Consider the following 19,502-nt stretch of genomic DNA (forward strand, 5'->3'; position numbering starts at 1 on the left):
TTTCCACCAGCACCGGCTGACGCCCACCTTTCCAGGGAGAGCTTTCCCAAGGGAGCTGGGTGAGGTCCCCAACCCCCGATAAAAGGTTGTGGTCACAGGTTGTGGTCACAGCCAGCTAAGGGGGCAGGCTGGCCTTGCCCAGCAGCCAGGCTCTGCGCTCCCTGCTTGAACTCAGCCTCCATCAGCAGCACATCCTGATGTGCAGCATGTCACGACAGCAGCGCATCCTGATGTGCAGCACGTCATGGCAGCAGCGCATCCCAACAGCAGCACATCGTGATGTGCAGTGCATCACAGCAGCAGTGCATCCTGACAGCAGCGCATCCTGATGTGCAGCATGTCATGACAGCAGCGCATTCTGATGTGCAGCATGTCACAACAGCAGTGCATCATGACAGCAGCGCATCCTGATGTGCAGCATGTCATGACAGCAGTGCATCCTGATGTGCAACATGTCACAGCAGCAGTGCATCCCAACAGCAGCGCATCCCGATGGCAGCGCATCCTGACGCACTCTGCATCCCAGCAGCAGGACATCCCGATGGCAGCACATCCTGATGTGAAGTCCATATCCCAACGGAGGGAAAAACGTGTCTTTTTCGGCATGATGCCTGCCATTTGCATGGGACACCCTGCTGGAGCAGGCACCAGCCGGGCAGCGAAACAGGAAGGTGGAGATGTGGCGACGCTGAGACTCGAGCGTGACACGGGGAGGGAAAACACCTCATGGAGCAGGCCAGGGCGCGGGGCTCGGGCAGGCACCCCCCAGCAGCCTTCCCACTGCATCCACGCCGTAGCTACGGACCCCTCGGGAGATGGAATCGCGCTCAGATGAGGAAGCTGCTCATCTTCACAGGTGTCACCGCTAGCTCTGGCCAGACCCGCCTGGCCGAAGCTTTCCGTGACCTCCTGCCAGGAAGCACCCCAAATCCAACCCACCGGTCACAAAGGGCGAGTGGCAGCCCCCCCATTTCTTCCCTGTATGCACAGCATTGGCTGTGGCGCCTAGAGACATCTCTCTTGTGAAAACATCAGAGAAGCCCTGGTGATTGAGGACCACCACCACCAGTGACTGTTGGAGGAGCTGGAGGGGCTCTGACTTGAGTGGATGTGGCTTTTGGAGGTTAGAGCCCATGTGGATTCGCTGGTGTCTAATAAAGGTTGTGCACTTGATGTAGTTTTAAGCACAGCAGGAATATTAAGGGGGAGTAGTTTTCTGTCCCCTATTTAGCTACCAATTTGCAGGAAACTCCTGGGATTTCACTACGTTTCCAACCTCTGCTGCTGTGTCAGGCTTGGTAGGAACATACCCAGGTTCCCAGGGAGGAAATACTGGGCAGACAGTGGGATCGCAGGAAACCAAGGAACAAAGAAACCTCAGGCAGTGCAGGCAAAGCTGGGGAAAGGGCTTCAGGGGGCTTCTAGGGACACGCTTACATAGTCGTGTTTCTACAGCAGGGTCTGCAAGCTCAGGGCTCTGCTGGCCACCTTGTGAGAGCGGACACCTCTCCAAGGGGGTCACCCCATCCTCCCAGAATGGTATTGGACCGTGTGTGGGAGATGTGGGGGGCACGGGTCCTCTGGCAGCCTTGACCCCCAAACCTCAGGGCTGCAGGTGCCACCAAGGAGGATGCTTGGGGGATGCTGTCGGGGTCCAGCATCCAGCATGGTCTTCACAAGGACACTGGGTGCTGATTCCGTGGTGAGTGGGGCTCAGTGGGGAGCGGCTGGGCAACCTGGGGTGACGCCGGACGCCCCAGGGAGCAGAGCCACAGCGAGTGGGCGGGCGGAGAGACAGCGCCGAGCCGGCGGGGGGGAGTGGGAAGGAAGCGGAGGTATCGGTGGAGAAAGACTGGGAGACGCTGGGAGTGGCAGGGGCCGTGGGAGGCAGGGAGACAGGAGCCCGGTGAGTCACCGGTGGGGTGCTTTGAAACCCAGCGGGGAAGCACAGGCAGGGCAGGTTCTGCCGCAGCCTGGGGAGCCATCTTCCCCCAGCTGGCACCTTCTCCATCCCTCCTTCCCTGCTCAGCCAAGGAAAGCAGATCACCCTCCAAACCGGGGCAGCTTGCGGAGCCGCTGCTCTCTCTCTCTGAGATAACCTGGCACGGAGCCGCCCTGGCTTCATTCACTGTGGTGAAGTGGTTCCTGATGCAGCAGGGGAGCTGCCAGGTCCCGGCTGGAAGCAGGGCTCTCCAGTGGTCGGGCTTGGCCCCCACAGCTGGTGGCACGGGCGAGTGTTGCGCAGGCATGACCGGGGCAGTAGCTTTGCTCTTGCAGCCTGTGCCACCCCCGGCAGCACTCACATCCCCCTGACCTCCAGGGGACCATGGGGCCAGTGTTCACCCACATGCTGGCACTGGAGATGCCACGCTTTGGGTGGGAACCTGCCTTTGGAGGCGATGGCAACCCCTCCGGCAATGCACGGTGTGTGCGTGCAGGCGGCTGCTGAAACCCAGCTGAGTCACCCCTGGTGCTGCAGGTGTGCTATGGGGTGCGGGGCGGAGGGGAGCATCCCCCCAGGAGCATGTCGGCTCTTCACAGGCAGATGCTGAGCTGCGAGAGCAAGGGCAGACATCCAGGTGTAAGGAAAATTGGGGCTGGAAACAGCTTGTGTCCCAGGCAAGGCTTTATTTTAGAGCAGGGGGACCTTTCCTCTGTGCTCTTCTGTGGGCTTTTAAGCTGTGGTCCTCAGAGGTCCCTGTGATCCTTCTGGGAAGACCCTATGGCATGCTGGACCTCCACTGGATAACCCAGGGAGAAAGCAGGTTGGGAAATGCTGCAGAGGAGGTACTGTCCCTTGTTCTCATCTTGATTTGGCTGCAATGAGAGCATCTTCCTTCTGCAAACCCTCTCCCTGTAACGTGGCCATGCTGTGAGCCCAGGGCTCCCGGTGGCCTCACGGTACCCGTTCCTGGGCACTGGTGTGGCTCTGTGCTCACTGTCCCACCTCATGTGGGGAAACGTGGAGTGTTTCAAGGAAGAGGTGTCACACCAGGATGCCTCTCGCAGAGGACTGGGCATATTTTGACACCCAGCCTCCTCCTCCTCCCCATCTCTCCCAAAACGCCTCTGGGAGCAGCATGGGGATTCACCAGCCGAGGGGGTGTCAGCAGGGTGTTTGGGTGACTTGCAGCAGCCCAGACGTCCCAGCCCCGATGTCTGGGGCACACCACAGACCCCAGAAGGTTAAGGTTCACCTTCCCAAGGCTATGAAGCTGTGGCTTCTCTTCCATGGTCAGTAAAGTTGTGTAAATCCCCCCATCTGAGCTCTGCTGGGAGCCAGAGACCAAAGGTTGCGCTGCTGCATTGCTGGGCTGCTGGACCAGCCAGGGTCTCACCTCCATCCAGCCTGGTTTGGCTCAAAATCATGAGGAATCACCAGAAAAAGGGCACTGGGTGACTGTGCTTTCAGCCTCGTGGGCAGGGTTTCCCCAGCGCAGCCCCTGCAGGTGTACCGGCTGGTGTCCCTCCACTTCTGTGCAGGAGGAGTGATGCTGGGGGCCAAGATCCCACCAGGGGCCAAGCTTGAAGGTCCCTTTGCTGGATGCTGTGCTAAGGGCCCAGCTCACAGACATTTTCACTGCGTTGCTGCGGGACGGTGCCTTTCAGCTCTGCCTGGCTGTACCATCAAACCCTCACCCCCGCGTGGGCCACGTCCCTCCACCATGCAGGCAAACGCCTGCTCCTGCAGCCCCATGGTGCTGATCGTGGGGAAAGGTAGCCTGGGCAAGAAGAAGAAAGGGCACAGCTCCCTGGGGTCTCAGCTAAAATATTCCCTGTTCCTAGATAAAACTGAGCCACCATCCCCTGAGCAGCAGAAATGTGCCTCTGCTTATGCCTCCTGCGCGGAGCATCTCTCCCCTGCTCTTCTCCTCCCTTCCCAAGCCCAGCTCCTTCCCTCGCTCCCTACGCCCAGGTCCTTGCCCCACGGCGCGCTTTCCCCACTGCCTCCTAGGTGCTGTGTCAGCTGGGGGGAGGCTGGCAGTGAGGGAGCCCCCCAGGAGGGACAGGTCCCCTCTGCCCCTCGCACACGGCCGCCGGTCTCCCCCGACCCGTGGTTGGTTGGGGAAGGAGCGGGGTGCGATTGCGACAGCGACACATGGCTGATGCATTGTTTGATCCCATCTCTCCCTCCTCAGTCCCAAAAGATTCGAGTCAAATGAAACACATTTTAGTAGTCAAATCTGTAAGGGTGGGTCCCATTGTGCTTTGACCCTACAGGGCGTTTTGTACATTTAATTTGATTTACACCCAAAATGTTAATTTAACGTACTGGATTTTCTCCCACACCCAACTAACGCTGAAAATTAAACACGATCCTACAGAAAGGTTTGTGTGCCATTATCTCGTTAGCGTTGTTATTTATTGAGTAATTACAGCACTCGGGCTGTACGTGCAGCATTGCTGCAGTGGGTGTATGGAGCAGGACGCCGGCCTCCCGGTGCCGTGGCCGTGGTCTGCCTGGCTGGAGCCGGCATGGCCCCGAGGATGCTGCCCGTGGCTCCCTGCAGCGGCGCTGGCGGGGGGCATGCTGCGAGCAGCTCCCCAGCCTCCTCCAGGTTAAAAAATACCCAAAAAATCATATTTTTGGGAAAGGTTGTGCAGTTTGCTTCTGGGCTACAGCCAAGCAACACCAGGTCTGGGTCAACGGTCTGTATTCCCGCTTGGCAGCTGGAGGGGAAGGCAGCCCACTGCTGCCGGGGTGCTCCGCGCAGGGTGGGTGGCGCATCTCCATCACGCTCCTCCTGCCGTGCCAGGGCTGCGGGACTTTCTCTCCACCTTGTGCCTCTGATGGCGCTGGGCACACCACAGCCCTGACCACTCGTGTCAGAGCTCCAGAGCTGATGATGATGATAATAATAATAATAATAATTTAGTTCCTGATTCAGCTGTGCTTGTAAGTGCATGTCTGACTCAGAGCACCCAATTACAGTGAAGTGTGAGCTCCAGGACCTCACTAAGTGGGAACCTCAAAGCAGGATTTGAAAAAGCCCAGACGACATTAAAGTAGTCACAGCAAGCTCTTGGTTGGGGAGTGCTGTGATTAATGTCATTTGCTACCTCTTTTGGCTTAAAAGACAAGGAGTGGTTAAAATAAAAGAAACCTCAAGTTGAAAGCATTGCAAAAAATCAATTAAAACCCATATAGCTGCATTTTGACCTGGAGCAAAATCTCAGACATAACAGAGAAATTACATAGCCTTAAAGAGAAAGAAAGAAAAGGAATGTTTTATGTGTGGTATTGTGGAGGTATTGCCCGCAGGTGTGCTGAGGTGGCTTCTCACCCGGTACCTGCGGAGACGGTAAACTCCCGGCAGGAGCAGGGGGAGCGGGTAGGTGCCCCCAGCCCTCACCGCTGCACCCAGGGCTGTCCCTTGGGTGAGCGGTCGGGGCTTCGAAGCCTTCCCAGGGGACGAAGTGCGGGGGGGTGGGGCAACCCCTTTGCTGGAATGAAGATGGCCGCGCCTGTGCATCACCCTGGGAGACCTTCCCGAGATGGGGCATGGCGGGTAGGGCTGCTGCTTCTCCTGCTGGGCTGTCCTGGCTGGAAACAGCGCTTGTGCTGGGATGCTCAGCCCGGAGGACTGCTCTGGCGGTGTGGCAGCCAGTGTGGGGTGCGGGACTGGGCTTGGGGCTCCTCCATCCCTGGGGCTCCAGCCAGTCCCACGCCCCCAGCACTCAGACCCATGCAAGAGCTCACACCAGTTTGCCCCTGGATAAAGTCCCCAATGGCCCCGCACTGGTGGTCCTTGCCCAGAAGGGTAACTGGGGACACGCGTCACGCAGAGCTCTTGCATTTGGCCACCACCTTTGAAGGTCCTTTCCAGAACCTCCAGGTCCAGCCCCGAAGTCAAACCTTTGTCTCAATGAACCCAACAGTGAAACTCCCGTCGGTTCCCCCTGGCCCACGCTTTGCCCTTTGGGAGGAAAGGGGCAGCCTCGGAGACCAGCGACGCCGAGCGAAAGCTTCTGCACGTGGGAAAACAGCTCCCGGTGCTCAGCACCCCAGGCCTGGCAGCCCCTCCAGCCCAGCGCCGGCTCCCGGTGCTCAGCACCGTGCCGTGATGATGCGCTGGGGGAGGAAGGCACCGGGCGCCTTCCCAGCGCCGTTAATACCGAGGGAGGCTGAGCAGCGGGGTGAGGTGGGCCAGGGCACCCCTGGACGCTGCTGGACCCCTGGCGCGTGGAGGATTTTCAGTGCAGTTTTGTGGGGTCTTCTGTTTCTTTTGGTTCCTCCCGCCCCCCCCCCCCCCCCCCCCTTCCGCCCCTCTTGTCTTTTGTTTCATTTCCACTTCGGGAAGGGGGGGAGAAGACAAGAGGCAAATAAAAAAAAAAAGGGGGGGGGGGGAAGGCTGAGGCCACGACACGTTTTTCATTTTAAATCAATGATTGAAACAGAATAAAGGCTTTTTTCTTTCTTTCTGTCTTTTTTTTTCCCCCCGAGAAGAAAGGCTTGTCTTTAAGAAAAATAACAACTTTCCCTGCGCGCCGCGGCTGCCCCAGGGACAGCTCAGCCCCTCGCCCAGCACCCGGGGGAGCCACCCCAGCCCCTCGGGCTGCCGGGGGCGCGGGCGCAGCCCCCGTGGGCGGTGGGACCCGCAGCCGCGGCGGGGGAGCCGGGCAGCGTCCCGGGCCGGGCGGGCAGGGGGCGGCCCCCCGGGGACCCCCGGCGGGCGGGCAGCGTCAGGGCTCCCCTCCTGGGGGAGGGCGGTCTGTGAGGGTTTTTTTGGTTTGGTTTTTTTTTTTTTTTTTTAATTTTCAGACGTTAAATTCTTTTGCAAACATTCATGCCTTAGGAAGGGCTGGAACAAAGCTCAGCTGCTCCAACCGGTCGGACAGGTAAGCAGACTTGTTGACACCGTTATGTTTGCAGCACGCATGCTCCTTCCCAAGTTTCCTGGTGCATTTTTCTATTCCACCTTATGAAACTTTCCTCCCCCCCACCCCCCCACCCCCCTTCCCCTCCCCTTCCCCTCCCCGCTCCTCGGCGGCGCTGCCCGGTGCGTGCGGTCCCGCTCCCCGCGGACGGCAGCGCAGCGCCCGCGCCCCGCCGGGCTGCGGCCGGGCGGCGGGGGGAGCCGCTCCGCTCCGCTCCCCTCCCAGCCGTGCCGAGCCGTGCCGAGCCGAGCCCCCTGCCCTCGCCATGCCCAGAGCCTTCCTGGTGAAGCGCCGGAGCCCGCAGCCGGCGGTGCGCAGCTGGGATGGGCTGCCCGACGAGGAGCGAGCCGACACCTACATCCCAGGTAGGGCTGCCGGCCCCGGCACCGCTCGCCGCCGGGGGGGGGGGCGGCAGGGAGGAGGGGGCGCCCCCCCAGCCCCCCGCTCTCGCTTGGCGCCCGCTGGGCTGGGGAAGGGGCTTTGCCGGGCCGGGGGGGGCTGTGCGGAACGTGCCGGGAAGGGGGGGCTCGGCGGGAGACCCCCGCCAGCGGCCGGGGTACGGGGGGCCGGCCCCCCGCAGGGCCATGCAGCCCCCTCCCCTCCGCCTGGCACCGGCTCGCACCCCGGGGAGCCCCCCCGGGCATGGCGGGGTGGGGGTGGGGGTGTCTGTGTGTGTCCGCCTGGGAAGGTGGGAAACGTCGTTTGCATGAGAAAGGTGGCGGGGGGAAGCGAATAAAGGGCCCCGGGCGGGGGGGTGGGGGTGTGTGATGTACTCCTGGCCTCCCCCTCTCTTCCTCCTCCTCCTTCTCCTCCTCCTCCTGCCCTTGCCCGGGGTATAACGGGAAGGCGGCGGCGCTGGCTTGTTTGAACTTTGGGACCGTTCGTGTTTGAGTTTCCGATTGCAGCGGAGCCGGGATCCTCCCCCGCGGCCCGCCCGCCCGTTAAACAGGGGCTCGGCGGGGCCCCCCCGGCTCCGCTTCACCGCACCCCCCGTGCAGGCGGGATCGGCTCCGTGCTGGGCTACGAGGACAGCTGCAGCCTGGAGAGCAGCGGGAGCAGCGGGACCCGCGACGTGGAGCCCAGCGAACCCCCGACGCCCCAGCCCGCCCCCGGAGCCCTGGGCACGGCCGGGGGGATGCTGCTGGACCTGGCCATCAAGCGCCCCGTGGTCAGGTCGAAAATCAAGGTAACCACCCGCGTCGCTGCGGTCTTGTCCCCGCGGATGGGGTGACCACGCTTCAAGGGCAGGGCCCGGCTGGCGGCTCGCGGACACCCGGTGACACCAGTCCCTTGGGCTCTCTCTGCTAGAGGTGACAGCACCTGTCCCACCCACCGAGACGGAGGCCCGCGAGAGCGGCTGGCCATCGGATGGCAGCGGCAGGGCAAGCCTCGTAAGCGATGTACCATAATCTTCCAGCGCCCTTTGCCTTCCCTTATCCCAGCCTGGGACGTGCTGCCCCTGACCCGCTTGGCTCAGGTCCCGCAGGAGCTCTGAACCCAGCCAGGAAGGACCAGCCCTGGCAGTGAGGAGTCATGCCCCACCGTGCGTGGGTGGATCTCGATCCTTAACGTGGGGCCTCCTTAAAAGGCCCTTCCAGGTTGGAGCCAGCCTTCGCCAAGGGGGGCTGCGGCAGATCTGCCCGCTGCCACCGACCCTACCGAGACAGCAGCCAGGGAAGGGCCTTCCTCCGACCATTGTCACCGTGAGGTGGACCCACAGGCTTGGGTGAAGTGACGCACGTTGCTTCACTTCTGTCCCTTTACTTTGCTGAAGAGCCTCTCTGCGGCGTGGGCAGAAGCTCTCGTGGTCTGTCCCCACCCCGGGCAGAGCTGACAGTGATGTCCCTCCCAAGGCAGAGAAGGCAAATGGCTCATGGGTTCCTTGTGGTACTCGGGAACCCAAGACCGAGCTCCTGAGGCGCGGTGGTGGTGCAGATGGGGCGGAAGGACCACGTCCATCCCCAAACATCCAGGGCTCCCCTGGGCAGAGGTGGAGCCAGGCCACCCCAGTGCCAGGAGGGAGGAGATATGTTTACCGGGGTGGCTAGTTAATACCTCATTAAACCAACCCTGGCTGTTGCTTTGCTGGCTGGAGCTGTACAAATTCCCAGTGTCTCTGCTGGGATGGCAGCCTGTCGGCCACCTTGTTATTAATCTCATGATTAACTCTACATTTTCACCCTGCTTATATGCAGCCGCACGAGGTGGAGCCCTACCTGTTGCCCAATAAATACTTCCCAGACGGCTCCCCCTCTAGTTTCACACCTCCTGGTTTCACAGCTGCCTGTTTTTTAATCAACTTTACAATTTCAGGTAGCATTGCTTCAGGAGTAAGTGAAGGAGGATGATCAGGAAAAATAACTGCCCTTTCAGGAAAAAGAAAACCCAAACATATTCCTGTCTCTGTGAGGAGCTTGCCCCGCTGCTGTTTGACTTTAACCTGCTTCGTATAATTTAACCTGGGCTATTAGCAACTGTCACAGCAAAAACTCGTTTTGGCAGAGCTGGGTTTTCTCAGCGTGCCACAGAAACTCCCCAAAAGCACCACAGGAGCCGATGGGAGCTGTGTGCACGGTGCCGCCTACTCCGCTGGCTTCCCCCCATCCCAAGCGGCTAGCGGCAGGCACGTCTGCTCCCCCGTGAATAATTAAACTAACAGCAAGGTATTTGCATCTTCCAGACATTAAGCCTTCCCTCTGAGGAAACGCTCTTCCCCAGAGCTGAATCATCAGTGTCTCCCTTAGTCAAGTTAGGTCATGGTGTTGGCACAGTATTTTTGGTATTAGGAGCGGGAATGAGGAGATTAACCCCTAATGACACTCTGCCATTAATTAACGAGTCAGGGAGACCAACTAGAGGAGATTAGTGCCATTGTTTCAGTCTCTGCTGAGTCAGCACAATGTGCCTTAGGTTTATCTCACCAAACCTACCCTTTTTCATGCCGCTCGCTGGTTTTTGAGGGACACGGCAGCTGGAGGATGAGGACGACGCATGGGTACCACTCTCTGACACCAGGGAGGGTCTCCTGCCTCCATCCAGGGTACGAGCTGGTGCAGGCGCAAGCACACTCGTGGCGCCATGGAGAGCTGCTCGTAGCCGAAGCCTGTGTGCTTATGGATGTAGCTGGGCGAGGGTTCCTGCGTCCAGGAGGCACCACTACACTGGCTGTAAGCCCTGAAGCCGAGCTGGCCAGGGTTGCATCGGTCCCAAACCTTGCACATTAAGTCACCCACTTGATGGCAAGGGGGGCATGAAGGTTTTACTTAGCAAGAATCTCCCGAATGCTTTCATTTTTCACTTTGACTATATCCCAAGAGTCTTTAATGCCGCAGGAAGCCATCCCTCCTTATTTTGTTTTCTGTTGGTCTTTGTCACCTCGATGCCTACTCACCCAGTCCTCTTCCATCCCTCAGTTCACCACCGGCACCTGTAACGATGCTACAGTGCATAGCTGCGAGCTGTGTGGCAAAGGCTTTCGCTTGCAGCGGATGCTCAACCGTCACATCAAGTGTCACAGCCAGGTGAAGAGGCACTTGTGCACCTTCTGCGGGAAAGGCTTCAATGACACCTTTGATCTGAAAAGACATGTCCGGACCCATACCGGTGAGAACGTATTTCCCAGGGGCTTGCGGCTGGCTTTGGGCAGCGGGAGGTGGGAGAAGGTGGTGAGATGGGACGAGGGTGAGGAGACGGCTCGGGTAATCCGGCAAGACAATAACACAAACCCTACGTTAACAACATTTGCAAAAAATAGCAGGGGTGCAGTGGAGGAAACGGGAAGATGTGAGTGTGAGCAGATAAAAAGTCTCGGGGCTAACAAAATCGAGGAGAACTAATGAAATTGGTGTGAAGCAGCGGGGGTGCGTGAGGCGCCATCCATATCTGGTGTATACGCGGCTGCGTGCTGCTGTGCTGGGGCCAGTGAGACCAGTTATAACCCACCCGGGATAACTCGCCGCACCTTGTTGCCAGCGCAGCAGGTACCGGTGCGCGGAGGCAGCGGCGGGTGAAGGCGCTTTGCCCTCTAGAGGCGGCGAGCAGCGGGTCCGCAGCTCCCTGCGAGCCCTCCCCGCTGGCCCTGCCGGTGCGGTTCATGCCGTGCGGTTCACGCTGTGCCTCCGGCTTCTTTAAGGAAACTGGGCGACACATCTGGCTCCTGCTCACCCTGCGCGCAGCATCCCTGCGGCTTCAGCCTTCCAGCTCCTCCGGCCCCTTTGGGAGCTGTTTCCCGCTGCACGTCTGGCCGTTCAGATCGGTTCAGCCACCAGCCTAAACGGTCTCTGCTCACTTGTTGTGCAGTCACAGCACGGGGGGCAAATCGGGAGCGGTGGGTTGCAAATCTCCTGATAGTGGTTCCTGTTTGGGGGGAGAGTAAAAGAGTTGCCTTTAATCTGGGCTAGTTCCCTCCTCCCTGCTTGCATCTACACCAGGTGTACCGGCACAGCCGAGGGTGCTGTGATTTAAGCCCATGATGGCACTGGAGGAAAGAAAATCACCTCTCCCCCTGCTCTGCTCACTCATGCCCCCGTGTCGCGCCCCGGGGCTGGAGGGATGCGCTTTCCACAGCCGCTGTGCGGTGGGGTCAGTCCCTGAGCCCACCCCAGGCAGCAGCGCTCGTGTTCCCTTGAACCGGCTCAGTCACCTCAAACCCTGCTTGCTGGTCACAGAGGTGCTTGCCCTAACCTGAGGCGGGGGGAAGGCTGCCTTTCTGTTTTTCTTTTTCTTAGTGGAAGTGATAGCTTAAATAGACTAGCAGCCCCATCCTCACCGAGCAAGATGCTTTCTGGCAGGCCAGGCCGGCTTTGCTCAGGAGGCTTGGACTTTGCACTGTCGGGCACCTGGAACATACACCCACCACATCTCCTGGGCACGTTCCAGCTTTCCAGGTTTGTGGTTACCTACAGGACCTGCCGACTACCAAGGCTGGCTCTGCAATGCCCCTTTCTCGGCTTAGGCACCATTAGCCAGGTGAACTGCTAAAGGTGACGCAAAGACATTGGTAGGCAGCAGGAGAGCTCAGGAAAACAATGCCGCCCGTTTCAGTGTTTTGGCCTCTTTTGGTTTGTTTGCAAAGCTTTCATGTGGAAAGGAAAGAGCTTGGCTGTGAGCATGGAGCTGCTGCTGAGGTATGGCTGAAGTGCAGAGTCAGTGCTTCTAAAAGCAGTGATTTTTCAACCTGTTCCCTCATCCTTTGAGATTTCAGAAACTAAATCCAGGAGGGTTTCTGCTCAGAAGCCAAAGATGTGGCAAGTAGGGTTGAACTTGCTGTGCAGGAGTGGAGCCAATTTTGCAAAACTCTTTGTACTGGACAGGAATGAAAACCTGCTGTCCTGGAAATGTGAATGTTGTGGTTAGATTGTCTCCAAATTTACTAGAAGAAATCTGGCATCACTATTTCTCCTCTCCAGCGTAAAGCCAGGATGAGTGCTCACATCTGCTGTGCTTGCCTGGTGCCTTGGGTGGTGAGGGGGGCAAAGGCTGGCTGTGGCAGCGGGACCGGTGATGGACTGGCATGTGCCTCTGCCGGGCTGACACACAGCATCTGAAAGCGGCAGCCTTTTCTATGTCAGAGCTGATTGCTGTCCAGGAGAGCGGGGCTGTATCTGAATGTTAAAGAAAAGGTGGCCAAGGGGACCCTGGGGTGCCCCAGGAGGAGGGTGGCCGGCAGGTCGAGGGAGGCGATCCCCCCTCTGCTCTGCCCTGGTGAGGCCGCATCTGCAGTGCTGTGCCCAGCGCTGGGCTCCCCAGTTCAAGAGAGATGGGGAGCTACTGGGGAGGGCCCAGCAGAGCCTGTGAGGATGATGAGGGGACTGGAGCATCTCCCTGCTGGGGACAGAGAGCTGGGGCTGTTCAGCCTGGAGAAGACTGAGAGGGGATCTTAGCCGTGTATATAAATGAATTAGGGGCAGGTGCCAGGAGGACGGGGCCAGGCTCTGTTCAGGGGTGCCCAGGGCCAGGACAGGGGCAACGGGCATAGACTGCAGCACGGGAACCTCCGCCTGAAGACGGGGAAGAACTTCTCTGCCGTGAGGGTGCCGGAGCCGTGGGACAGGCTGCCCCGAGGGGCTGTGGGGTCTCCTTCTCTGGAGCCATCCCAACCCGCCTGGAGGCGGCTCTGTGCAGCCCGCTCTGGGAGAGCTGCTGCAGCAGGGCTGGGCTGGGGGCTCCGGGGGCCACTGCCCACCCCCACCCTGCCGGGATGCTGTGGCAAACAGGCTGCAAATGGTAGTGTGGGCTTTATTTTGTAGCTACAGCTGCTCGGCTACACGTGCTTTACTGAATGTTGGTGTTCCAGTGGAAATCGGTGCAGCGTTTGTACCCCCACTGTGTGACAGTAGGGTAGTGTCAGAAGGTGAAGGTCAAACATCCCAGTCTAGCTTCATGGTATAAGCAGACCTAAACATTAAAAGGTAACTAACATACACATCAAAATAAATTTTTCAAATTATTCTTAAGCAATGAACAGGTTCCCAGAGCCCTGATGGTCTGTGCCATCCTGGCACTCCCCACCTTGTGCTTGTGTTCAGGCCCATGGAGCACCATGGGCAGGAGGAACCAAGGACAGTGACGGTTTAAGTTGCCTTCAGGAGCATGAAAATGCACCCAAAGTAGTTTGTAAAAGGTACATTTTTGTGTGTGAATTCTAATGAGGATTTGGAGTTTCTCCCCAATTGGAGTTGAATGTAACTGATGCAGTCTCACAGCAGCAGGCGTTAGGAAGCTGTAGTCTCAGTAATTTCAGCCAGTGCACTGGGGCAACCTCCTTTTACAAGACTTGCAAAAATGCAGTCAAGATGCTGCTTATTAGAACTGCTAATTAGTTTGGATTTCTGGTAGACAAATCTGCGACTGGGTGGTGAACTTCACAGTGTGACTATAAAGTGACAGCTGGCTGTGTGGACGCCTGTGCTCTGCCCCTTTTTTGCCCAGCTCACCAGGGGTCTGCTCTTCCACACAACAGCGTTTCGCCTTGCATTGGGAAAAGAAAGGGGTTTAGGGAACTCCTCGCATCAGTTTTAAGGCTGGTCTCTGCTTGAAACCTTACTGATCTAGTCTGGTAAGTCAAATCACTACTAGTTTAGTTTTTTTTGAACTAAACCCCTCAGCTGTTTTGCTAAACACTCAGCTATTTGTTGTTCCTGGTGCTGCAGGGGGTGTTGGTAAATCGCTGTTGGCTGGTGGTAAAACGGATGCTCTTCGCTGCTCAGTATTTCAGTGATGTTCGTTGTCTGCACTGAACGACACTGCTCGGGCACTGACATCACAAGCCAGCCCCTTCTCCCTCCTCTGGAGACACACAAACATATTTCTTTCATCTAAATGCACTTCTAGAACTTGAGCTTGTCATCTCAGTCATCAAACCTATATCCTATGTAAACGCTCTCCTCTGAAGTCCTGCGATCGGTGTCTGTTCGTGTTGGGCTGCCCTTCACTGAAACCTCATCACAGCGAGCAAAGGCTCACTAAAAATTAAGATCTTGCTGAGATACGGGATTTCATTCCTTATGAAAGCCAACATGTGAGGTTAGCTGAAACGGACAGCTTTAATTTACTTTAATCAGAGGAACTCAAAAAGTCATGGGGGTCTAAAGGAGTAAGTTTTGCAAGCGTTGGTAATGGCTTCTGTAGGAGTAATGCGCCAAGGGCACTTGTGATCCTCACTGTCTGCCAATGTCTTCTCAAAAACATTTCTAGGTTTTCTATGCCTGAATGCATCAACCCATTCCAGAAAATTTTAGCCTGAAAGTAAGCTGTTTTATCTAGGCAGATAGTTCCTTGGGCCAGTAGCTCCCTGCTGCTGCTAGGTCTTTGCTCGATAGCTGATACGCCAGGGCCTTGCTCTTTGCCGTTCCTTTGTCAGCTGTAAGGAAGGGAAATCAGAGCAGTAATCGCCGTCTTTTAATGTTGCAGGAATTCGCCCTTACAAATGTGAGGTTTGCAACAAAGCCTTCACCCAGCGCTGTTCCCTGGAGTCCCACCTCAAGAAGATTCACGGCGTGCAGCAGCAATACGCCTACAAACAGAGGCGAGATAAACTTTACGTGTGCGAAGACTGCGGCTACACAGGCCCCACGCAGGAGGACCTGTACCTGCACGTTAGTAACGTTCACCCTGGAAGTGCTTTCCTGAAAAAAACCTCTAAAAAACTTGCAGCGGTTTTGCAAAACAAACTGAGCCCTGTCCTGCAGAGGGACTCCAAAGATGACGACAAAGATGAGTAACACAATGGATTACAGTGGTCTAAAGGAATGAAGTTTACATGTAGGACTATATATATATATTATTTTTTTAAAAAACATTTTGAACGCAATCCCTGAAATGAAAGGGATGCTCTTGTTAATGGGACTCTCTTGATGTTGGTAGAATCTCAACTTGAAAGAAATATTCCCGTATACAATGCAAACATCAGAATTTTATCTGGCCAAAAGAAATGGAAAGCCTGGAAGAAGCTGTCACCTCTTGGATGGAGTACTTACCGGTCTGACGTTCAGCCAATCTGTTTTCCGTTTCAGCTCCACCACACTTCTGAGTGGCTGCTGACAAATAAGTCCACCTTCCCCAGCGTATTTTGTACCGATAGTAACCGTTACCTCCCGCACAGATTCCTTTTGAGAGGTTTGGGTGAAAAGTGCCGCGTAAGATCAGCTACTAGGTACATTGTTCTATGCAAAACGAATTAAAATGGTCTTAAGAACAGGAGTACATTGTATCGGTAAATAAGTTAAAACATGCAAATAGCCTGAGCTCTGCCCCCTGTGCAGTAGAATAACGATTTATGGAAGCGTGATCCAAGGTGAGCTGAATTATTTTTTTAAAGGATGCAGAACTTTATCCTCCCAAACTTTCTCTACTAGCAAATTACATTAGTCCACAGCAGGCTTATGGTTGTGTTTTAGGTACTTTAAGCTGTGAACTTTTATCATGTTTAGATTTAAGTGTAACCTTAACTCCTGGATTTACCAAGATCCTGGGCTTGTCACGCTCACTTTGGGGATTATTACCACAACATTTTAACATACATCAGTATCAACTCAGAAACCCAAAGAAAACACTTGAGTGACTTGAAAATACATATTTTCTGTCATAGTGAAATGCAGTTTTGTATTTTATGGGGTGTATGTGTCTCTGTGTGTGTGTATTTTTTTTCTTTTTAATGATCTGTTTACTAACACGACAGAGCAGTGCAATGCCGTGAAAAGGGAGACTTGGCCCGTCTCTGCCTCATGAGATCAGAGCAAACCTCTAGGCACGAATCTGGCTTCTCATGGGTAACCAGTCAGTTTAGAAGGCTCCTAGTGAGACTGATGCTGTGAGGGAAGGAGGTGGCGATGATGATGAGGGACTGGTGCTACATCTCTGTGCTTTTGGACTTGCCCTGTAGTCCTGCTCCAGCTCCTCTTGACAACCTGTCCTCTTGACAGGACAATCGAGAGGGTAGCCTGTAGAGACTACAGAGTGTGAATTTAGGGATTTAACAAAAAGGGGAGAGGGATGCCCGTATAACTCACGTTGCTGAAACCACCTGACACTTTTAAGACTCTTCAGAAGCTGCTGCCGCCTTTACTGGGCACCTGGGTATCTTTATTAGGAGCGACAGGGTGGGGTGGCAACTGCCTCAGCAACCACAAGCTGCTCTGGTCCAAGCGTGTGTAATTCATCTGCCTCTTAACTTAATGGACACAGCCGCTAAACAGGTTTTACATCAATTTAAACATGTAACAAGTAATGGATTTCATTTGTAAATGCCAAAAATCCATTTCATGCTCAAAATGAAGCTGTACATTTGGGGAGGATACGCTGTATTCTACATACATTGAAACAACTGAAAAGTAACCCACCTAAAATACCGCATCCTAGCCAGGACCTTCACAGTCATTACTACTAAAATGACACTGAGCGTCTCTGCAAGAAGCATCCAAATCTTCTAAATCTGCCTCAGTTTTGTACAGGCATCTGCTTGGGGTCTTGTGTGGAAGAGCTAGGGGTTTAAAAGCATTTCTAATTATATTAATACTTAATTCAGCACAACTGTTGGTGCTTGGTACCTTGAAAACGAGGGTAATAAAGTGATGCTACTGTATAAAGAACAAACTTGTCATTCTATGTAACGGGAAAGCTTGGAGAATACTTGAACAGACATGAAGTTCATGGGAAAAAAAGCATCTGAGGTTAATTAGAAAAGCCTTACTTGGCAAAAAGAGCTAAAGCTTGTATGGCGATCCCCGGTTCTTCATTATAACCGAGGAGTATAAATGGAAGGCGTTGCAAATACATGGACAAAATTGCTGAGCTGGGAAAAGCTGGTTCAGCCAATGGTGCTGGCAACACTCCTGCTCAGTGAGGGCTGTCAGCAAACGGAGCTGTTGAGCTCAGCTCCCAGGTGGGACTGTTCGGTGGGGGCCATCTGAGCAAAGCCACCAGCGGTCACCTAGCTGGAACGGCTTCATGTGCTCAGCTCTGCCGAAACCTCAGCCCTTAAACTGGAGCAGCAGAGGTGTGGCTGAAACCCTCCCTGTCTAGCTGGAGAGGTGTTTTGTGTGGCTATGTGTGTGCGCGCGTGTGTGTTTGTGGGGTTTTTCTTCCCCCTCCTGGAGCACATGCTACTTTTGATTTCCCTCCAGCATCACTGCCAAAGCACATCCCTGCCAAAAGAACTACAGACACACTCAGGTGGGTCCATCTACGTGATCTCAGTCAAACAAAACATTCACAGCAACAGAGGAAAGCAGCAGGTAGCAGCACACGGAAGAAAAAACACAGCTGGATGTTGTAGCTGGAGTAATTGCCCTGATTGGCTGGTTTTTCTGCAGAGGACAGATACTGCCTGTAGCAGATGCTGCGGGCATGTGAATTTAACAGTCTGGCAAGTTAGTTTAAACTGGTCACGAAAGCGGGTTTCAGTTTGCATGACACCAGCAATGGCCATCTGCCAGTTCTGTTACGGGACAAAACTGGCACCAGCTTGTGCCTCTACAGAAGCGTTGCAGTGCTCACACAGCAATGCCCGAGGCAGCCAGACTTTCAGAAGTGCTAAACGCGAGTAACTTCCACTGCTACTGTCTCCGAAGGCTGTCTGCCTTCTCCTGGCTCTCTGACATACAGACTCACCCAGGACTTTAAGATAGGTTTACAAACTGACATTGCCAGTAAGCTGGCAGCCTTCCTCAGACACAAGGCTTTTGTTAAACAAATAAACACAGGTGAAACCAACAGTTGCCCGCACTGCCCAGGCTCCAGACTTGTCCTTATTTATTGGGAGGTGGGATGAGGCTGAAATCTTACATAGTTCAGAGACACCTAATGGCTGTATGATGCACTGATGAGGGCGACAATCCTACCCAAACATTGCCCAACTGTTCCACACTCTGAATTTTCCCAATCAACACAGGAAATTCAGCACGTTTTATCACCTCCTGCTTCTGCCCAGGGCATCTTACCTCTTGCTTATGCCTACGTTCTTTGTATCCACAGAGCTATCTTTCACAGAAAATTGACAGTGTTCAGCTATGTTGAACCACCCACTCGCCAAAATTCTGTGATGTGGGAAGATACTTGTAAAACAGGTAGAACTTCTGAGTGCTCATGCAGCATCGCATCGTTAGTCATCTCTGAACCCAGTTTCTCAGTCTCCATGGTTTGTCTTTTTAGATAGAAATCTAATTAAGCACAGAGTAATTATAACATCACCAGACCAAGTCTGAATAAGCAAGTACCGCTATAACGAAGTTTCACTGCAGTTTCCAAAGTTCAGTACTCTGGAGGAGCAGAAGATTAAGCACTACAGAGGTTTAAGTTCCTTCAGCAGCAAGCCTGCCCATTGGGGTTTTTTTAGGTATATTTCTGCCTGATTTTCTTGATGCTTATAGGTTGGTCATATTTTTATTTGTAATCTGCAGTGGTATTACGAAAACTCATATATACAATTCAGAGGAGACAAAAAAATAAAATAAAAAGAAAGCAAATGAGGAAAAAACCTTTCCAGGGGTTCAACACACAAAGCAGTAATACTGCCTGACATCATCAAGGCTTCTGCTGTGTTTTAAAAACTTGATTTTATGAAACAGGCTTCAGAATTAACTTACATCTTAGAACGCTTTTTTACAAACTTATTTGGAAAAAAAAATCAAACACAAAACCCCAACTCCTTAAAACCCCCTCAGCAGCCCTTTATTCCTCTGAAGGCCCGGCTTCAAAGTCACAAGCCTGCTTTTATGAAGAAGCTTACACACACTGACAAACGCTATAACTTGACACTGGAGATCGTTCCACACGGGTAGGCTCCTTGTCGTCTCAGACCCACAGCAGAGTCAGGAGAGCCAAGAGAGTGGCAGCCTTGGCCTGCACAGAGCTTCACAGCCTAAGGTACAAAGCCCCTGTGCACTCTCAGTTCTTCTATGTGGGCCGCACAGCCTGCTAAGACACCTGCAGGAGGAGCCACTACAAGTCATCAGATTTCCCATCTTTCAGAACATTTGATGGCAATGTCTAAGTGTATCGAATACAATTCTGCTCCTCTTTTGCTAAGCTGCTTCTGTTAAATGATCACTTTGCCTTAGTATTTTAAATAAGCGCTTATGAGAACTGGGATTATAATTCTTAGCGCAGTTTTTCCAGTTGTTGCT

At 54.6% G+C, this 19,502-nt stretch overlaps 1 protein-coding gene and 1 long non-coding RNA gene across 4 annotated transcripts; both read left to right on the forward strand.

Moving 5' to 3' along the window:
- The first annotated feature begins 227 nt into the window (after nt 1-227).
- LOC308072269 lies at nt 228-1,173 on the forward strand. The gene is made up of 2 exons (XR_013931613.1): nt 228-286; nt 549-1,173. It is a non-coding gene; the product is annotated as an uncharacterized lncRNA (long non-coding RNA).
- Nucleotides 1,174-6,417: 5,244 nt separating this feature from the next.
- OVOL2 (ovo like zinc finger 2) lies at nt 6,418-18,763 on the forward strand. Of its 3 annotated transcripts, XM_080408887.1 has the most exons (5): nt 6,418-6,840; nt 7,153-7,244; nt 7,878-8,065; nt 10,293-10,482; nt 14,791-18,763. In XM_080408887.1, the coding sequence occupies exons 3-5, from the start codon at nt 8,015-8,017 to the stop codon at nt 15,099-15,101; spliced, it is 552 nt and encodes a 183-aa protein (XP_080265013.1). In that variant the 5' UTR covers nt 6,418-6,840; nt 7,153-7,244; nt 7,878-8,014; the 3' UTR covers nt 15,102-18,763. The 3 variants fall into 3 exon arrangements, with proteins under 3 accessions (XP_080265013.1, XP_080265011.1, XP_080265012.1); XM_080408885.1 differs by lacking the exon at nt 6,418-6,840 and having other exon boundaries at nt 7,020-7,244; XM_080408886.1 differs by lacking the exon at nt 6,418-6,840 and having other exon boundaries at nt 7,020-7,244; nt 11,012-14,915.
- The last annotated feature ends 739 nt before the right edge of the window (nt 18,764-19,502 follow it).

Source organism: Falco punctatus (assembly GCF_963210335.1).
Source record: "Falco punctatus genome assembly, chromosome: 12".
Taxonomy (NCBI): domain Eukaryota; kingdom Metazoa; phylum Chordata; class Aves; order Falconiformes; family Falconidae; genus Falco; species Falco punctatus.